The sequence below is a fragment of the Salmo salar genome, chromosome ssa15 (assembly GCF_905237065.1).
Source record: "Salmo salar chromosome ssa15, Ssal_v3.1, whole genome shotgun sequence".
Classification (NCBI taxonomy): Eukaryota; Metazoa; Chordata; class Actinopteri; order Salmoniformes; family Salmonidae; genus Salmo; species Salmo salar.
In genome coordinates, this window is record NC_059456.1 from 75,027,571 (window position 1) to 75,045,877 (window position 18,307).

Below are 18,307 nucleotides of genomic sequence, written 5' to 3' on the forward strand. Positions count from 1 at the left end.
ATATACTGTAAGTCTCCAACTTCAGTGACCCAACACACCTCCAGGCTGTGTAAGGGCTATTTGACTAAGAAGGAATGATGGAGTCCTGTATCAGATGACCTGGCCTCCACAATCACCCGACCTCCACAATCACCCGACCTCAACCCAATTGAGATGGTTTGGCATGAGTTGGACTGCAGAGTGAAGGAAAAGCACCCAACAAGTGCTCAGCATATGTTGGAACTCATTCAAGACTGTTGGAAAAGCATTCCTCATGAAGCTGATTGAGAGAATGTCAAGAGTGTGCAAACCTGTAATCAAGGCAAAGGGTGGCTCCTTTGAAGAATGTAAAATATAAAATATAATTTGATTTGGTAAACACTTTTTTTGGTTACTACATGATTCCATAAGTCTCCAACTTCAGTGATTTTTGCAATTCGTTCCAGTCATTGGCAGCAGAGAACTGGAAGGAAAGGCGAACAGTGAAATATACCTGCTGGAGCGTGTGCTACGGGTGGGTGTTGCTATGTTGACCAGTGAGCTGAGATAAGGCGGAGCTTTACCTAGCAAATACTTATAGATGACCTGGAGCCAGTGAGTTTGGCGATGAATATGTAGCGAGGACCAGCCAACGAGAGCATACAGGTCGCAATGGTGGGTACTATATGGGGCTTTGGTGACAAAATGGATGGCACTGTGATAGACTACATCCAATTTGCTGAGTAGAGTGTTGGAGGCCACTTTGTAAATGACATCGCCAAAGTCAAGGATCGCAGGATAGTCAGTTTTACGAGGGTATGTTTGGCAGCATGAGTGAAGGAGGCTTTGTTGTGAAATAGGAAGCCAATTCTAGATTTAATTTTGGATTGGAGATGCTTAATATGAGTCTGGAAGGAGAGTTTAAAGTCTAGCCAGACACCTAGGTATTTATAGTTGTCCACATATTCTAAGTCAGAACCGTCCAGAGTAGTGATGCTAGGCGGGAGGGCGGGTGCGGGCAGTGATCGGTTGAAGAGCATGCATTTAGTTTTTAAGATCAGTTGGAGGCCACGGAAGGAGTGTTGTATGGCATTGAAGCTCGTCTGGAGGTTTGTTAACACAGTCCAAAGAAGGGCCAGATGTATACAGAATAGTGTCTTCTGCGTAGAGGTGGATCAAAGAATCACCCGCAGCAAGAGCGACATCATTGATATATACAGAGAAAAGAGTCGGCCCGAGAACTGAACCCTGTGGCACCCCCATAGAGACTGCCATAGGTCCGGACAACAGGCCCTCTGATTTGACACACTGAACTCTGAGAAGTAATTAGTGAACCAAGCGAGGCAGTCATTAGAGAAACCAAGGCTGTTGAGTTTGCTGGTAAGTATACGGTGATTAACAGAGTCGAAAGTCTTGGCCAGGTCGATGAATACGGCTGCACAGTACTGTTTTTTATCAATGGTGGTTATGATGTCATTTAGGACCTTGAGCGTGGCTGAGGTGCACCGTGACCAGCCCAGAAACCGGATTGCATAGTGGAGAAGGTACGGTGGGATTTGAGATGGTCGGTGATCTGTTTGTTCACTTGGCTTTCGAAGACTTTAGAAAGGTAGGGCAGGATGGATATAGGGCTGTAACAGTTTGGGTCTAGAGTGTCTCCCCCTTTGAAGAGGGGGGATGACCGTGGCCGCTTTTCAATCTTTAGGAATCTCAGACAATATGAAAGAGAGGTTGAACAGAAAGGTAATAGGGGTTGTGACAATGGCAGCGGATAATTTTAGGAAGAGAGGGTCCAGATTGTCAAGCCCAGGTGATTTGTAGGAATCCAGATTCTGCAGCTCTTTCAGGACATCAGCAGTCTGGATTTGGGTGAAGGAGAAGCGGGGGGGGGGGTGGCTTGGGTCAGTTGCTACGAGGGGTGCAGAGCTGTTGGCTGGTGTTGGGGAAGCCAGGTGGAAAACGTGGCCAGCCGTAGAGAAATGCTTATTGAAATTCTCGATTATCGTGGATTTATCGGTGGCGACAGTGTTTCCTAGCCTCAGTGCAGTGGGCAGCTGAGAGTAGGTGCTATTATTCTCCATGGACTTGACAGTGTCCCAAAACTTTTTGGAATTAGTGCTTCAGGATGCAAATTTCTATTTCAAAAAGTTAGCCTTTGCTTTCCTAACTGACTGTGTATATTGGTTCCTGACTTCCCTGAAAAGTTGCATATCGCAGGGACTATTCGAAACTAGTGCAGTGAGCCACAGGATGTTTTTGTGCTGGTCAAGGGCAGTCAAGTCTGGAGTTAACCAAGGGCTATATCTGTTCTTATTTTTTGAAAGGGGCACATTTAAGATGGTGAAAGGGGCTTATTTAAGATGGTGAGGAAGGCACTTTTGAAGAACAACCGGGCATCCTCTACAAACGGGATGAGGTCAATATCCGGGCCAGGACGTTTAGAAAGGCCTGCTCGCAGAAGTGTTTTAGTGAGCGTTTGACGGTGATGAGGGGTGGTCGTTTGACCGCGGACCCATAACGGATGCAGGCAATGATGCAGTGGTCGCTGAGATCCTGGTTGAAAACAGCAGAGGTATATTTAGAGGGCAAGTTGGTCAGGAGGATATCTATGAGGGTGCCCATGTTTACAGATTTGGGGTTGTACCTGGTAGATTCCTTGATAATTTGTGTGAGATTGAGGGCATCTATCTTAGATTGTAGGACGGCCGGGGTGTTAAGCATATCCCAGTTTAGGTCACCTAACAGTACAAACTCTGACAATAGATGGGGGGAAATCAATTCACATATGGTGTCCAGGGCACAGCTGGGAGCTGATGGGGGTATGTAACAAGCGGCAACAGTGAGTGACTTATTTCTGGAGAGATGGATTTTTAAAAGTAGTAGCTCAAACTATTTGGGCATAGACCTGGATAGTATGACAGAACTCTGCAGGTTATCTCTAAAGTAGATTGCAACTCCGCCCCCTTTAGTAGTTCTATCTTGACAGAAAATGTTGTAATTGTAACGAACAAAACAGAGGATATTTGAACATAACTATGGATTATTTTGAACCAAACCAACATTTGTTATTGAAGTAGAAGTCCTGGGAGTGCATTCTGACGAAGAACAGCAAAGGTAATCCAATTTTTCTTATAGTAAATCGGAGTTTGGTGAGGGCCAAACTTGGTGGGTGTCAAAATAGCTAGCCCGTGATGGCGAGCTATCTACTCAGAATATTGCAAAATGTGCTTTTGCCGAAAAGCTATTTTAAAATCGGACATAGCGATTGCATAAAGGAGTTCTGTATCTATAATTCTTAAAATAATTATGTTTTTTGTGAACGTTTATCGTGAGTAATTTAGTAAATTCACCGGAAGTTTGCGGGGGGTATGCTAGTTCTGAACGTCACATGCTAATGTAAAAAGCTGGTTTTTGATATAAATATGAACTTCATTGAACAAAACATGCATGTATTGTATAACATAATGTCCTAGGAGTGTCATCTGATGAAGATCAAAGGTTAGTGCTGCATTTAGCTGTGGTTTGGGTTTATGTGACATTATATGCTAGCTTGAAAAATGGGTGTCTGATTATTTCTGGCTGGGTACTCTGCTGACATAATCTAATGTTTTGCTTTCGTTGTAAAGCCTTTTTGAAATCGGACAGTGTGGTTAGATTAACGAGAGTCTTGTCTTTAAAATGGTGTAAAATAGTCATATGTTTGAGAAATTGAAGTAATAGCATTTCTAAGGTATTTGAATATCACGCCACGGGATTCCACTGGCTGTTGAGTAGGTGGGACGATTTCGTCCCACATACCCTAGAGAGGTTAATGAACAGTCCAGTAGGCATCAACTGTGTAGCCGAGTGATCATATGGTCCGATAAGCAGCAATGGACAAAACAGGGACCCGCTCAGCAGTCGTCACTACGCTAGGCGAGCGGGAGACACGACGCTCAGAGAGTTAGCGGGCCAGGGCTAGTAGCTGGGTCCTCACCGACATCAACGATGCAGAGGCCGGTTGAGAGCACATCGGCTGAAATACGTCAGCAGACCAGTTGTGATGGATCGGCGGGGCTCCGTGTCGACAAAGGGTCCAGGCCAATTGGCAAGAGAGGTATTGTAGTTGGTGTACTTCGTTTGCTAGCCAGGGGAATGGGCCTAGCTCCAGGCTAACTGGTGTTTGCTTCTGGACAAGGGCGTTAGCCACAATAGCCACTCGGTAGCAGCTAGCTAGCTGAGATGATCTGGTGTAATGGTCCAGAGCTTGCGGCAGGAATCCGGTGATGTAGTGGGGGAAAAGCAGTCCGATATGCTCAGGGCAGATATTGTCCGGGCTCTCCGGGCTAAAGCAGCTGGTGTCTGTGCTAAAGGTAAAGACTGCTAGCAGTGGCTAACAATAACTAAATAGCTAGTAGCTAATTAGCTAGCTAGCTTCTGAAGGCTAGCTTCTGATGGAAGATCCAGTTATAAGGTCTAAAAAAATAGCAGATCCGTACCACGTTGGTTGAGGCGGGTTGCAGGAAGGTATATTTATTTCGAAAATGGAAAAAGAGATTGAAATGTATACAGAAAAATGAAAAAAAAATCTAAAATAAATCTGAATACTTACACGGGACAAAACACGGGACAAACACATCTTGCTGCTTCGCCATCTTGGAGAATGTCATTTTACGGTAACATGGTTAGGATTCTTATTCCTTACCTGTCTGACAGTGCTGTCCTACCCAGCCTGGGCCACAGCTGCACTCTCCAATGTGACGGTCACACACACCACCATTCAAACACTCACAGGGCTGAGCACAGTCCACCCCAAACCAGCCATGGGCACACTCTAGGGAGAGAGAGAGAGACAGGAAGAATTCCTCATTAATAAAGTTTTGTCATGAGAATGTTAACTTAGTTACCATGGAAACTTATTGTGACACTGAAGCACATGGCTGCAGGAGACAGTTGTTCCAGAAGTGAAGTCCAGAAGTTGAAGAAAAATCTAGGTAAATATTACTTGTGTAGAGAATATTTTTATTGTCAGTCATTTCCAAAACAGGCTATAGATTTCTTTAATTTGTGGTAGAATTTTTATTTTTTAAATATATTTTATGTAAACTATATGCTAGCTGTAATACTAGCCAAAGCATGCTAAGCAGTCTGTCATTTTTCTCCAAAAACAGTAGAAGCATAATTTCCATCACAGTCATTTTCATCACAAACTTAACTGTGGTGGAAACTACAGAACGTGGTGGAAATGACAAAAATCCATTATGTTATTACTTTTTACTTTTTTTAACTTTAGGCTTATTTAATCATGTTTTAAATTCCTTTAATCTAGAAAATGCTCCAAGGTGTGCACAATTGGAAAACCTAAGTTGTATTTTTCTTTGTTTTTAGAAGATTCCACATAAAACAGCACAGAGGTCACAGACATAGAAACAAAATAAAAAACGATCCTTTAAGAACATCTGCAAAAAGACAGGGAGAGATACTGGAAGAAAAAACTGAAGGGAGAAGTGAAATCTATCTCTGAGCTTACAAAGTGAGAACAAAGAAGCAAGAGATGGCAATGGAAATGCAACCAACGGAATAGAAGACAGACTTTAAAGAGAACATTTGCAATTGCGACCTACCTATCAGGTAACACAACACCTTATTCACCAGATGACTTGCAGCCAGAACATGAGGCCATCATACCTGCCCCTAACTTACCTGCCCTTGATGCACACCCTGATACCCCTTCCTCATCATCTGCAACAGGAATGAGAAGTTGAATACTTGATAGAAGGAATAAGTTCGGAAGAGGTTGCTCAAAAACAGAAATCTTTGCATGACAAATGTCAAACTTGATAAAGCATAACGGAAAACTGAGAAATACCAAAACAGGTATGATCAACTGATGAAGAAAATGGAGAGACAATATTCCCCAAAGACAAAGTCAAAACAGAAAATGAAGGGAACTCCGAATAACTTGAAAAGGATTTTATTGTTTCAAAATGCCATCATTGCAGAGTTAAAGCAAAAGTATCAAAAAAGGCGCTGTGCCAAGGACAAACAAGTGGCTTCAAAAATGCTCAGAGGCAACATCCTGAGAAAGTATGGCCTGATCAAAGACACAAACAGAGAATTTGGATTTTCAGCAAAAGAAATGAGGGCAAATGGAAACAGGCCAACAAGTCTTCAATACTATAGGAAAGAGCAGTGTAACATGATTAGCACTGCCACAGAAGAGAAAATCACTAGATTCTATGAAAGTGATGTCAACAGTAGAGCAACAACAGGGAAAAAGAACACACAAGAAAGAAAAGCAGAAGCGCTTCTTGAATGGCAAAATTCAGAACCTTTTCCAGAATTTTATTCAGAGATTAAAATGTCCTTCTATGAATTCCGCAAAATACGTCCTTTTTGGGTTGTCAAGCCAACAGTCCAGGATAGGGACACATGCCTCTGCAAAACCCACGCCAACCTCTAGTTCATGGCGGACAAACTACAGATCAGCTGAAGCAACAATGAGAACCTAATTGAGACTTTGTGCTGTGAGAACCTGAAGAAAGAGTGCATGTACACAGAGTGCTCCCTTTGCCAAGCAAAAGAGCTTAAAACATCTGACTTTGATGCTGGTGAGCAGACATGGTGGTTTGAGTGGAAAAACAAACCTGAAGAGAGAGAAAAGGAAAAACAAAGAGGGAAACATGGATAAGTTCACTGTACATTTGACAGTTAAAGAAAAGGTCTGTGGCACACTGCATATTCTACTGTAGGACTTCTCCAAAGGATGGAAAGAGAAGTTGGGGAAACACGTGTACAACATTCAACACCAACACTCCAAACTGAGAGAATTAAAAGAGAATCTGCGGAAAGAGATCAACGTGCATATTGACTTTGCAGAGAACTCAGGGGCGCAACTTTCACTGGGGACGGGGGGACATGCACCCCACATTCTGAAATTGTATTTTTGTCCCCCCCAGTTTTATCATTGGAATGTGATACAAAATGAGGCAACGGTGTTGTAGCAATATTGATGTTACACAGGAAACGGAAACCAATTGTTACTTACTTTATTCATGTACTGGATGTGCTGGTTGACAACATGCCTAGTAAAGTTTGCATAACTATATATCTTTGTCTGTTGTGACTAAGCAAAGCATACTGAAACATGGTGGCAGCGGTACTCAAAAGAATCTGGATCTCATTGATGTAAATGAAGAATACATCCCAGGCGGCAGTTTGGAAAAGTGCCTCATTTACAAGCAAGTCATCATGCCGAACATCAAAGCTAGCTGGCTATTGGATACAAGCAGATTTGTGAGTAGCTAACATTCCATTCTACAAATAAATAGCCATGGAAAATGCACTGAAACCTCGGGGAAAAATAGACTTTGATGATTGTAATTTAGCACTGACCTGGAAAAGATGGAAAGAGGAATTAAATTTGTACATGGCTCTTACAATGGGAGATGAACCTGATGACTACTGTACAGCTACTGTATTATCTCATTGGGGAAAAAGGCATAGAGATTTGTGAGACCCACTGTGTGGGCAGTACAAAAGACAATATCTTTGTTGAGGAAGTAATTGCAGCACTGGATGCATATTGTGATCCCAAGAAAAATGAAACAATTGAGATATCATATTTTCATGCGAAGTCAGGGCCAATATGAGAGTTTAGACAAATATCTCACTGAATTGAGGACTCTAGTGGCCACCTGCAACTTTGGAGTAATCACAGACTCTCTTATCAGAGACAGGATTGTGTGTGGCACGTGTGACCCACACTTAACAAAGCGCTTACTCAGAGAGACTAATCTCAGTTTAGAGAAATGCATACAGATTGGAAGAGCTACAGAACTGTCCAGACAGAGAGCTAAAGTCATAAAAGTGCAGGGCATGTAGCAGTGCATGCATTAACACAGGAAGAGAGCGAGAGGGAGAGGAGACCCTACAGAGAGACAGAGAGGGAGAGGAGACCCTACAGAGGGACAGGAGACCCTACAGAGGGACAGAGAGGGAGAGGAGACCCTACAGAGGAACAGAGAGGGAGAGCAGACCCTACAGAGGGACAGAGAGGGAGAGCAGACCCTACAGAGGGACAGAGAGGGAGAGCAGACCCTACAGAGGGACAGAGAGGGAGAGGAGACCCTACAGAGGGACAGAGAGGGAAAGGAGACCCTACAGAGGGACAGAGAGGGAGAGGAGACCCTACAGAGGACCAGAGAGGGAGAACAGACCCTATAGAGGGACAGAGAGGGAGAACAGACCCTACAGAGGGACAGAGAGGGAGAACAGACCCTACAGAGGGACAGAGAGGGAGAGGAGACCCTACAGAGGGACAGAGAGGGAGAGGAGACCCTACAGAGGGACAGAGAGGGAGAGGAGACCCTACAGAGGGACAGAGAGGGAGAGGAGACCCTACAGAGGGACAGAGAGGGAGAGGAGACCCTACAGAGGGACAGAGAGGGAGAGGAGACCCTACAGAGGGACAGAGAGGGAGAGGAGACCCTACAGAGGGACAGAGAGGGAGAGGAGACCCTACAGAGGGACAGAGAGGGAGAGGAGACCCTACAGAGGGACAGAGAGGGAGAGGAGACCCTACAGAGGGACAGAGAGGGAGAGGAGACTCCTACAGAGGGACAGAGAGGGAGAGGAGACTCCTACAGAGGGACAGAGAGGGAGAGGAGACTCCTACAGAGGGACAGAGAGGGAGAGGAGACCCTACAGAGGGACAGAGAGGGAGAGGAGACCCTACAGAGGGAGAGGAGACCCTACAGAGGGACAGAGAGGGAGAGCAGACCCTACAGAGGGACAGAGAGGGAGAGGAGACCCTACAGAGGGACAGAGAGGGAGAGGAGACCCTACAGAGGGACAGAGAGGGAGAGGAGACCCTACAGAGGGACAGAGAGGGAGAGCAGACCCTACAGAGGGACAGAGAGGGAGAGGAGACCCGACAGAGGGACAGAGGGAGAGGAGACCCTACAGAGGACCAGAGAGGGAGAACAGACCCTACAGAGGACCAGAGAGGGAGAACAGACCCTATAGAGGGACAGAGAGGGAGAGCAGACCCTACAGAGGGACAGAGAGGGAGAGGAGACCCCTACAGAGGGACAGAGAGGGAGAGGAGACCCCTACAGAGGGACAGAGAGGGAGAGGAGACCCTACAGAGGGACAGAGAGGGAGAGGAGACCCTACAGAGGGACAGAGAGGGAGAGGAGACCCTACAGAGGGACAGAGAGGGAGAGGAGACCCTACAGAGGGACAGAGAGGGAGAGGAGACCCTACAGAGGGACAGAGAGGGAGAGGAGACCCTACAGAGGGACAGAGAGGGAGAGGAGACCCTACAGAGTGACAGAGGGAGAGGAGACCCTTACTGAGGGACAGAGCATTATACAATGCAGATACTGTGGATGGACACATGAGAGAAAAAAGGAAAAATGCCCTGCCCATGGAAAAAAATGTCAATCCTGTGGAAAAAACAATCACTTCTCAACAGTTTGCAAAAGTGCAGAGATCAGCAAGAGAAACAGTCCTGGCAATGGAAAATGCATCAGCTGACTCAGAGAGCGGTGAAGATGTTCTCTGCATCACACTAGGGCCAAAGTCATAGAGCATCAACGTGGTACAGAACAAAACCACAGACCCCAATGCAGCTCTCTTTGCAACCATGCTGGTCAACAAAAAGTCAGTCAGATTTCAGCTAGATTGTGGTGCTAGTTGTAATGTTATCCCTGCAAACCTCACAAAAGCCAGTCACCTAGAGCCCTGCAGTCAGGTATCGGTGCTGTTTAACAAGAGTACTCTGACGCCACTGGGGAAGTCTACACTTAAAGTGATCAATCCACACAATAAGAAAACCTACCGATTTGAGTTCATTGTCGTCAACAAGAACGTGCACAGGCCCATTCTAGGCAGTAAGGCTATCCAGGCAATGGAGTTGATTACTGTGCAGCATCACAACATCCTGGCCATCGAGAAAACAACAGGATCCTGGACTAAAGAGCAAATTAAACAGGAGTACTCTGATGTATTCCAGGGAGATGGATGCTTACCCGGCAAACTGAAGCTGGAAGTGGGTGAGCGAGTGGAGCCCGTCCAGCTGCCAAAGAGAAGAGTGCCAATAGCACTATATAAACCACAAAGAGGAGCTCAGTGGTCTAGAGAAAAGAAGGATGATAAAAGCAGCTGAAAAAAGCACAGATTGGATTAGCAGCCTGATCGTAGTGAAGAAACTGTCTAGAAATCTAAGAGTGTGTATTGATCCAAAACCTCTCAACAAGGTGCTCAAGAGGAGCCATTACCCACTTCTCACTATTGAAGAAGTGCTGCCAGATCTGAACAGAGCACACGTGTTCTCTGTTTGTGATGTAAAAAGGGATTTTGGCATGTGGAACTGGAGGAGGAATCACCATCTTCTCTACTCCCATGGGACGCTATAGGTGGCTGAGCATGCCAATGGGAATCAGTCCAGCCCCAGAGATCTTTCAGAGGAAGTTGAACCAGGCAATGGAAGTTCTTCCAGGAGTCAAAATCATTGCAGACGACATTCTGATTGTGGGAGAAGGAGACAACGATGAAGCGACGACTCTGGTCCATGACAAAAACCTGAGAATGCTCCTGGACAGATGCAGGAAGCTCAATATCAAGCTGAATCCGGAGAAGCTGCAGCTCAGGCTGAAGGAAGTGCCTTACATTGGCCACCTGCTAACATCAGAGGGGTTGAAAGTGGACCCAGGAAAAGTGACAGCCATCAGACAGACGCCTAGGCCTACAGATGTGCATGGGGTGCAGTGCTTCCTGGGCATGGTAAACTACCTAGCCAAGTTCTGCAGCCACGCCACGGAGCTCTGCGAGCCACTGCGACAGCTAACACACAAGGACTCACTGTGGGAGTGGTTAGAGAGACATGAACAGGCTTTCAATTAAATCAGGGATACCAGTGCACAGACCCCTGTGCTGAAATACTACAACCCAACAGAGCAGTTTGTACTACAATGTAATGCTTCAGAGAGTGGGTTAGGAGCAGCCTTGATGCAGGGAGTACAACCAATAGCACATGCCAGCAGAGCCCTGACAAAGACTGAAAAAGTGTATGCACTGATAGAGAAGGAGCTGCTTGCAGTGGTGTTTGGCATGGAGAGGTTCCACCAATTCACATATGGACGAACTGTGGAAGTGCAGTTAGATCACAAACCTCTAGAGAGCATCATGACAAAGCCTCTCCTCAGCGCACCAAAAAGACTACAACGCATGCTCATGAGACTCCAAAACTACAAGGTCAGTCTCCGATACGTTCCGGGTAAACATGTGGTGCTGGCCAACTCCCTGAGCAGGGCGTACCTCACAGAACAAGACAACAGAGGCCACGTGGAGGTCGATGTGGAATCAATTAATATGATACACTTCCTCCCTGTGTCAAGCGAGAGACTAAAGGCCATCCAGAGAGCCACTGAGCTGGACCGGGAGCTCCAGACACTGAAAAATGTGATCCTGCAGGGGTGGCCTGAAGTGAAAGAACATGTACCCTTGGAAGTAGCTATGTATTTTCCCAACAGAGATGAGCTGAGTGTGCAAAATGGAGTAATCTTCAGAGGTGAGCGAGTCGCTGTGCCTACTGCCCTCAGGTCAGAGATAATGCAGACAATCCATTTCTCACACATAGGAATCGAGGGATGTCTGAGAAGAGCTCGCGAGTGTGACTACTGGCCAGGCATGAATGCACAGCTGAGAAGATATATGGCACAATGTAGCACCTGCACTGCATGGGATGTGAAGCAGCAGAAAGAGACGCTGAGGCCACACGAAGCACCAAAGCGTCCCTGGGAAAAAATAGGGACTGACCTGTTCCAGTTCAATGACAGAGACTACATGGTCACAGTTGATTATCTCTCCAACTTCTGGGAAGTAGACCATTTGGAGAACACACAGTCGAAAACGGTCATTCGAAAACCGAAGACACGCTCTGCACGCTATGGGATACCTGACATCCTTTACTCAGACAATGGTCCCCAGTACTCTTCAGACGAGTTCTGAAGTTTCAGCAAGGCTTGGGACTTTACACACAAAACATCGTCTCCAGGATACCCACAAAGTAATAGGAAAGTGGATTCAGCAGTGAAAATAGCCAAAAGACTGATGGCAAAAGCAAAGAGAGCAGGTGCTGACCCATACCTGGCCATGCTGGATCACAGAAATACCCTGTCACAAGGAACAGACAGCAGCCCTGCAATGGCACTCATGGGAAGACATAAAAAGACACTACTTATAATGAGTGAAAACCTTCTGGGACCGGTGATGGCAAACTGTCAACTGGAGAAGTTCAAAGAAAGACAGCAGAAACAGGCAAAGTACTACGACACCTCTGCTAAGGATCTCACAGAGCTGCAACGAGATGACAGGGTGAGAGTTCAGCCACTCACAGGACAGAAACAGTGGTGGCAGAGGGCCACAGTAGTCAGACCTGTTGAGCAAAGGTCCTACGAGGTAAAGACAGAACAGGGACAAGTCTTCAGGAGGAACAGGAGACACCTGAGGAAGAGCAGAGAAATAGAGGAGGATTTCCCCACTGTTGAGGAGCCTGGCACAGAGCCAGTAAACAGAGCACTAGCTGACGCCCAACGCAACCTAGAGGTGAACGCTGCACCTCAACAAGAAGATCCAAACATCTCAGGTCAAGCACCTCCTGACGTAATCAACACTCCCCACACAAGGCTTGGTAGGGCCGTCCGAAGACCTATACACCTGAAAGACTTTGTGTGAAGGTAAAAATAATAATAATGTAATGGACAGTCAGAGACATTAAACAAACATTCAGTTCACATTCCAGTTTATTGCAGACATGGACTACAAGCCAAAGTTAGGTGGAGTCTGCCTTTGAGAACATGTAGCAATATTGATGTTACTCATATTGATGTTACACAGGAAATGGAAACCAATTGTTACTTACCTTATTCGTGTACTGGATGTGCTGGTTGACAACATGCCTAGTAAAGTTTGCTTAACTATATATCTTTGTTTGTCGTGACTACAACACAAAGCATATTGAAACAGGTGTGCTTTAGGACCATGCAGACGCCTCCGAGCAGTCAGGTAGGCTGTTTGGAGTGTTTATCCGACTGGATAAAACAAATTATAATAATTATTTCCCCCCAACTTCTAAAACCAAAGTTTTGTAAATACACCAGTGAAATTCAGGCAGTTCACGTTGGTGATTCTCACAAGCAGGTGACCCTCCACACCGGTCTTGGATATAGCACAAATGATACAGTTTCACTTTGCTCCTTGAGCTCTTCTATGCGGATGACCCCTCTACAATCTGGACTCATGAAGAAGTGAACAAGTCCCCATGTAACAAAAGAACTCCAGGAGGACAAGATCGTTGATTCAGCTGCCTTGCGGAGGAAGATGTTCGATGTATTAGATTTTTTATTTTGTACTACATAATCTGATTTTTGTGACAAGTTTAGCCATAATGTAGCTTCTCTCTCGAAAACATTGAGTTTTGAAAGAAGACGTCACACACAAGAGGCAATGATGAGAGAGCTGTACTGGTACACATCCGAGCAATAGACTTAAAGCAACTTCTATGGTCAAACACTGGGGTTGAATGCCAACATTAAAGATGAAGGGGAGAATGAGAAGATTAGATCCTGGTAAGAGCATGTTTTATCTGGAGCAGTTTGCTCCTCTCAAGTTGTCACCCTTCAGTGTGTGAGGTGTTAGACTATTTCATGTCACAGACCTGCATTGTTTGGCATCAACATTCTCAATTCCGATACTTGTTTTATTCTGTTTAAAACAGTCTGTAATTTAAATTTTTCCCACAGCCTGTTGGTAAGAAATGACACAACAAATGATATGGTTTCTCTCTTTTGCTTCCTCCATAACCCACTTCCCTTGTTAGGTAAAGCCTACTTACAGTAAATGTATTTGTTTATCACACCAACTGACTTGCTATTCGGATGCCATTCAAAACATAATAAAAAAGGTTGACATGCTGAACGCACCGAGGTGTCTGTTTTAAACTACTAGCACACAGCTCGGACACCTATGCATATCATTTTTCAAATGTATTAAAAACGTAAAAGAGGAAATATCACGTAACAAATTGTGGAAAAAGGGAAGGAGTCTGAATACTTTCCGAATGCACTGTAAATGCTCAGGTAAGAACTGTGAATTGACCTTTGATGGCTCACATCTACACTACCACAAGCTTTTGTGATTAGAAGAACCACTTTATTGCAGCCATTGTTCGAAAATGTGCTGAGACACAGGGACAACGGGAGGGGGAGTGGCACATACAGGAGGTTGAACTCAGACTTCTATTAAGGACTTATTATATGGTGTCTGCATGGTACGCATAGTTGTAACTAGGTCTAGCCAGCACATATAGTGGACAGATCAGCGAATCACCTTTAAACTACATTTTATACATCTTAAAGACAGTGATTTTGGAATATCACATGATCCGTTTGAAGTGAATTATTCATCCAAAAAGTTGTTACTCACCTAATAACGTAATTAACCACAGGATAACACAGTAACTTATTACAGTGGGGAAAAAATATCACATCTGTTCGACATGTTTATTAGCCTACATTATCTGACAACTTATTACATTACCCTGTTAAAAAGTTATTGCATTATGACAAGTTATAACGTTATCTGCTATTGCGTTATAGGGATACTGCGAGATTCTGGCATTTACCGTCCCTGTAGACTTTCAGTAATTGCGCAAACGCAAACCGGTAACTTCCTTCATATAGAACGCAGAGACATACTAATGGTATCCACGAGTTCATCGGACTTTCGGTGAGTAGAACAAAGGATCTTAAATGCCAGAATCTCGCAGTATCCCTTTAACCATTGTAGAGGGCCTAAGTGCATTGGAAATCTCTCAACCCCCCTTCTTCCCTATTTGGTCCTGGAAGTTGATCCAACACTTACCCAGTTCGCAGGCTGCCCCAGTCCACCCATTGGAGCACGAGCAGCGCCCAGAGAACTGATCACACACCCCTCCGTTCTGACACAGGCAGTGATGCTGGCAGTCTTGTCCATAAAAGCCTTCTACACATTCTGAAAGTAAGATACACATCGCGTAAACACAAGCTAGATTCCACCATATTTCAAACGTACATAAGTCCATTCCATTTTGATCCATGAAGTGGAGTGAAAAAGTTGAGTGCACACTTCAGGGGAAAGGGAAGATAATCAAAGCGCCGCCACTGTATTGTATGTATAGTCTGTTCAATTTCAATCCTTTATGGGGAGTGAATGACTGCACACATTAGGGAGAAGGGTAGAGAATCAGGGTGCAGCCACTGTCCTGTATGTATAGTCTTTGGAACGGGAGGGAATACTACCATTACTTAGCCTCAAGGACGCTCATTATTTCTTCAATGAAATGTACAGATGTGGAGGACTGAAAAGCAGCTAAATAAAGCCTGCTTTTCAAATGTACTTTCCAATTTTGTAGGCAAAATAATACATTCTCTGTTACGCAGGCACACATGCATTGATATTTTAAGTCGAAATTGTCCACCAAAATGGAATTTTAAAAGCCTGTTATATTAAATGAGGTGCCTTTTCAGCAAACACCACATGGAAATTCAATATATCACATTTTGAATATGAATCAAGACTTGCTAAAGTGCCAAAATTCTGCATTTTCACAACTTCTAGGAAGACTAACTCACTTAACCCCAAACGTTTGCCAAGTTTTCCCCATCATTGTAAAGCTGTAGTTATTTTTGTTGCTTTGAAAAAGTAATTTCTGAAGAATATAATTTATTTTCATGTGATAAGTGATTAATTTCCATCTCATTTTAAGACCAACCCTGTTATAAAAACTGAACTCTCATTTTAATATGGTGAAACCATTCCTATTTTTATTGAAAAGAAACATTGAAAACATAACAGTAAAATCATAGTGTAAAAGCAGGTGAGCTATTTCAGCTTTTTTGGCAATTTTCTGGGGTTTTATGGTGGAAAACAGCGCATCAAGCATAACACATCAACCCTGTTACCCATAGATACAGGATAGAATATAAAAAATAATAAAAATGTTAAGCTTGCATGTCCCTTCCTGATGCACACAACACGCTTACATCCCCCCTGTCACAAGGGGATTTATGGCTGTGTCACATAATCCATGGTGCTGATGAAAGGACAACCAAGGCGCAGCGGGAATATGGATGCTCATATTTTTTATTTCAAAAAAAGGAGTAAAACATCCACTGAAAAAGAACCAATAAACAAAACAATGAACAGTACTCACGGTATGACAGTGTAGCAGGCTAAACCAAAAAAAGCAGTGCTCACAACAATTCCCCACCAACACACAGACAAACACACCCAACTAATATAGGACTTCCAATCAAAGGCAACACCACACAGCTGCCTTCAATTGGAAGTCCACCCCAATTACCTCTACATAGAAACACCCAACCTAGACAGAACAAAGAAAACCCAACTTCTTCTGCCACGCCCTGACCAACACTTGTACACCTACTCCACCTGCTGGTCAGGACGTGACATTACCCCCCCCTAAAGGTGCAGACCCCGAATGCACCTTCAAAAGAAAAAAAACACAAAACACCCAAAACAACCCGAAAATGTCCCCCTAACTACAGGAAGGGAAGGTGGCTGCCGTCAACGACGGCACTGTGCTACACCCCCCCCTCCCCAACCCACCTATGTTGGAGGCAGCTCGGGGCAGTCCGGCGGCTCGGGACGGCTCGGGGCGGTCCGGCGGCTCGGGACGGCTCGGGGCGGTCTGGCGGCTCGGGGCGGTCCGGCAGTTCAGGGCGGTCCGGCAGTTCAGGGCGGTCTGGCAGCTCTGGCGACTGTTGACTGGCGGGCAGCTCTGGCGACTGTTGACTGGCGGGCAGCTCTGGCGACTGTTGACTGGCGGGCAGCTCTGGCGACTGTTGACTGGCGAGGCTGGGTTTACGTACTTGGAGCCTAGTGCGTGGTGCTGGCACTGGGCGTACCAGATTGGGAACACGCACCTCAAGGCTAGTGCGTATGACAGGAAACACCAGACCGTAGAGGCGCACTGGCAGTCTTAAGCGCAGGGTTGGCATCTCCGGTGCTGGCTCGATGCCTATTCTCCCCTGGCACGTGGGGGGTGCTGGTATTAAGCCTACTGGCCTAAAAATACCAGGCCTTACCATGGCACCTACCCCAACGCACGGGACCTGTCCAGTCTGTTTACTTTTAACAGGGGTACGGGGCGCTGGCCTGGGTCTCCAATCTTGCCCCGTCACACAGCCCTTGTGCCCCCCCCCCCTAAAAATTTCTTGGGGGTGCCTCTCGGTCTCCCTTACCCGATGTGTTCCCCAGTCCTTGCCAGAATTCTTCCGCTGCTTGGTCCTGTGTTGGTGGGGAATTCTGTCACATAATCCATGGTGCTGATGAAAGGACGACCAAGGCGCAGCGGGAATATGGATGCTCATATTTTTTATTTCAAAAAAAGGAGTAAAACATCCACTGAAAAAACCAATAAACAAAACAATGAACAGTACTCATGGTATGACAGTGTAGCAGGCTAAACCAAAAAAAAAGCAGTGCTCACAGCAATTCCCCACCAACACACAGACAAACACACCCAACTAATATAGGACTTCCAATCAAAGGCAACACCACACAGCTGCCTTCAATTGGAAGTCCACCCCAATTACCTCTACATAGAAACACCTAACCTAGACAGAACAAAGAAAACCCAACTTCTTCTGCCACGCCCTGACCAACACTTGTACACCTACTCCACCTGCTGGTCAGGACACGACAGGCTGATTTAAGATGCAATGTCAATCCTATTATGGTCAACTCTGTTACTTGAATTGGGACTTAACTGGCAGTTAATATTATTTTATTTTTATACCATATATATATATATACACACACACACACACACACACACACACACACACACACACACACACACACATATATATATATACATTTCTACAATACACAAACAATACACATTTTCATTGGCAATTCCTATAGCCTGTTTTTTACCACTTGAGATGGGAAAACATGTTTTTTAATTAAGTGAAACGTGCTCTTTATGACAGAATGTTAAGATAAGGTTAAATAAATTGTTTTTATTTTAACCAAAGTACAGTACCGCTCTTGGGGGAATGACCTACGAACCCCCACATGTACACACACACACACTGACAGTACCTTTCTCACAGCTGGGGCCGATCCACCCTGGCGTACACTGGCACTGCCCACTCACAGGGTCACAGGTGGCATTATTACGGCATTCACAGGTGTGTTCACACCCATGGCCAAACCACCCTGCCTGGCATGCTACCACAGGAACAGGGCACAGAAAGTCAGGGGGAACGAAAACAGCCATAACATACTGTAACTGTAT

The 18,307-nt window shown here is 45.2% G+C and overlaps 1 protein-coding gene across 2 annotated transcripts in view; it reads right to left on the minus strand.

Moving 5' to 3' along the window:
- LOC106572132 (multiple epidermal growth factor-like domains protein 6) overlaps positions 1 to 18,307 on the minus strand; it is an 85,578-nt gene that overhangs the window by 13,505 nt on the left and 53,766 nt on the right. Inside the window, exons 21-23 of one of the 2 annotated variants that reach the window (XM_014145996.2) lie at positions 18,112 to 18,240; positions 14,866 to 14,994; positions 4,643 to 4,771 (exon numbers count right to left, since the gene is read on the minus strand). In XM_014145996.2, coding sequence (XP_014001471.2) covers positions 4,643 to 4,771; positions 14,866 to 14,994; positions 18,112 to 18,240 — 387 coding nt within the window. The remainder of the gene's footprint in view (positions 1 to 4,642; positions 4,772 to 14,865; positions 14,995 to 18,111; positions 18,241 to 18,307) is intronic. The other variant, XM_014145998.2, reaches the window with a different exon arrangement.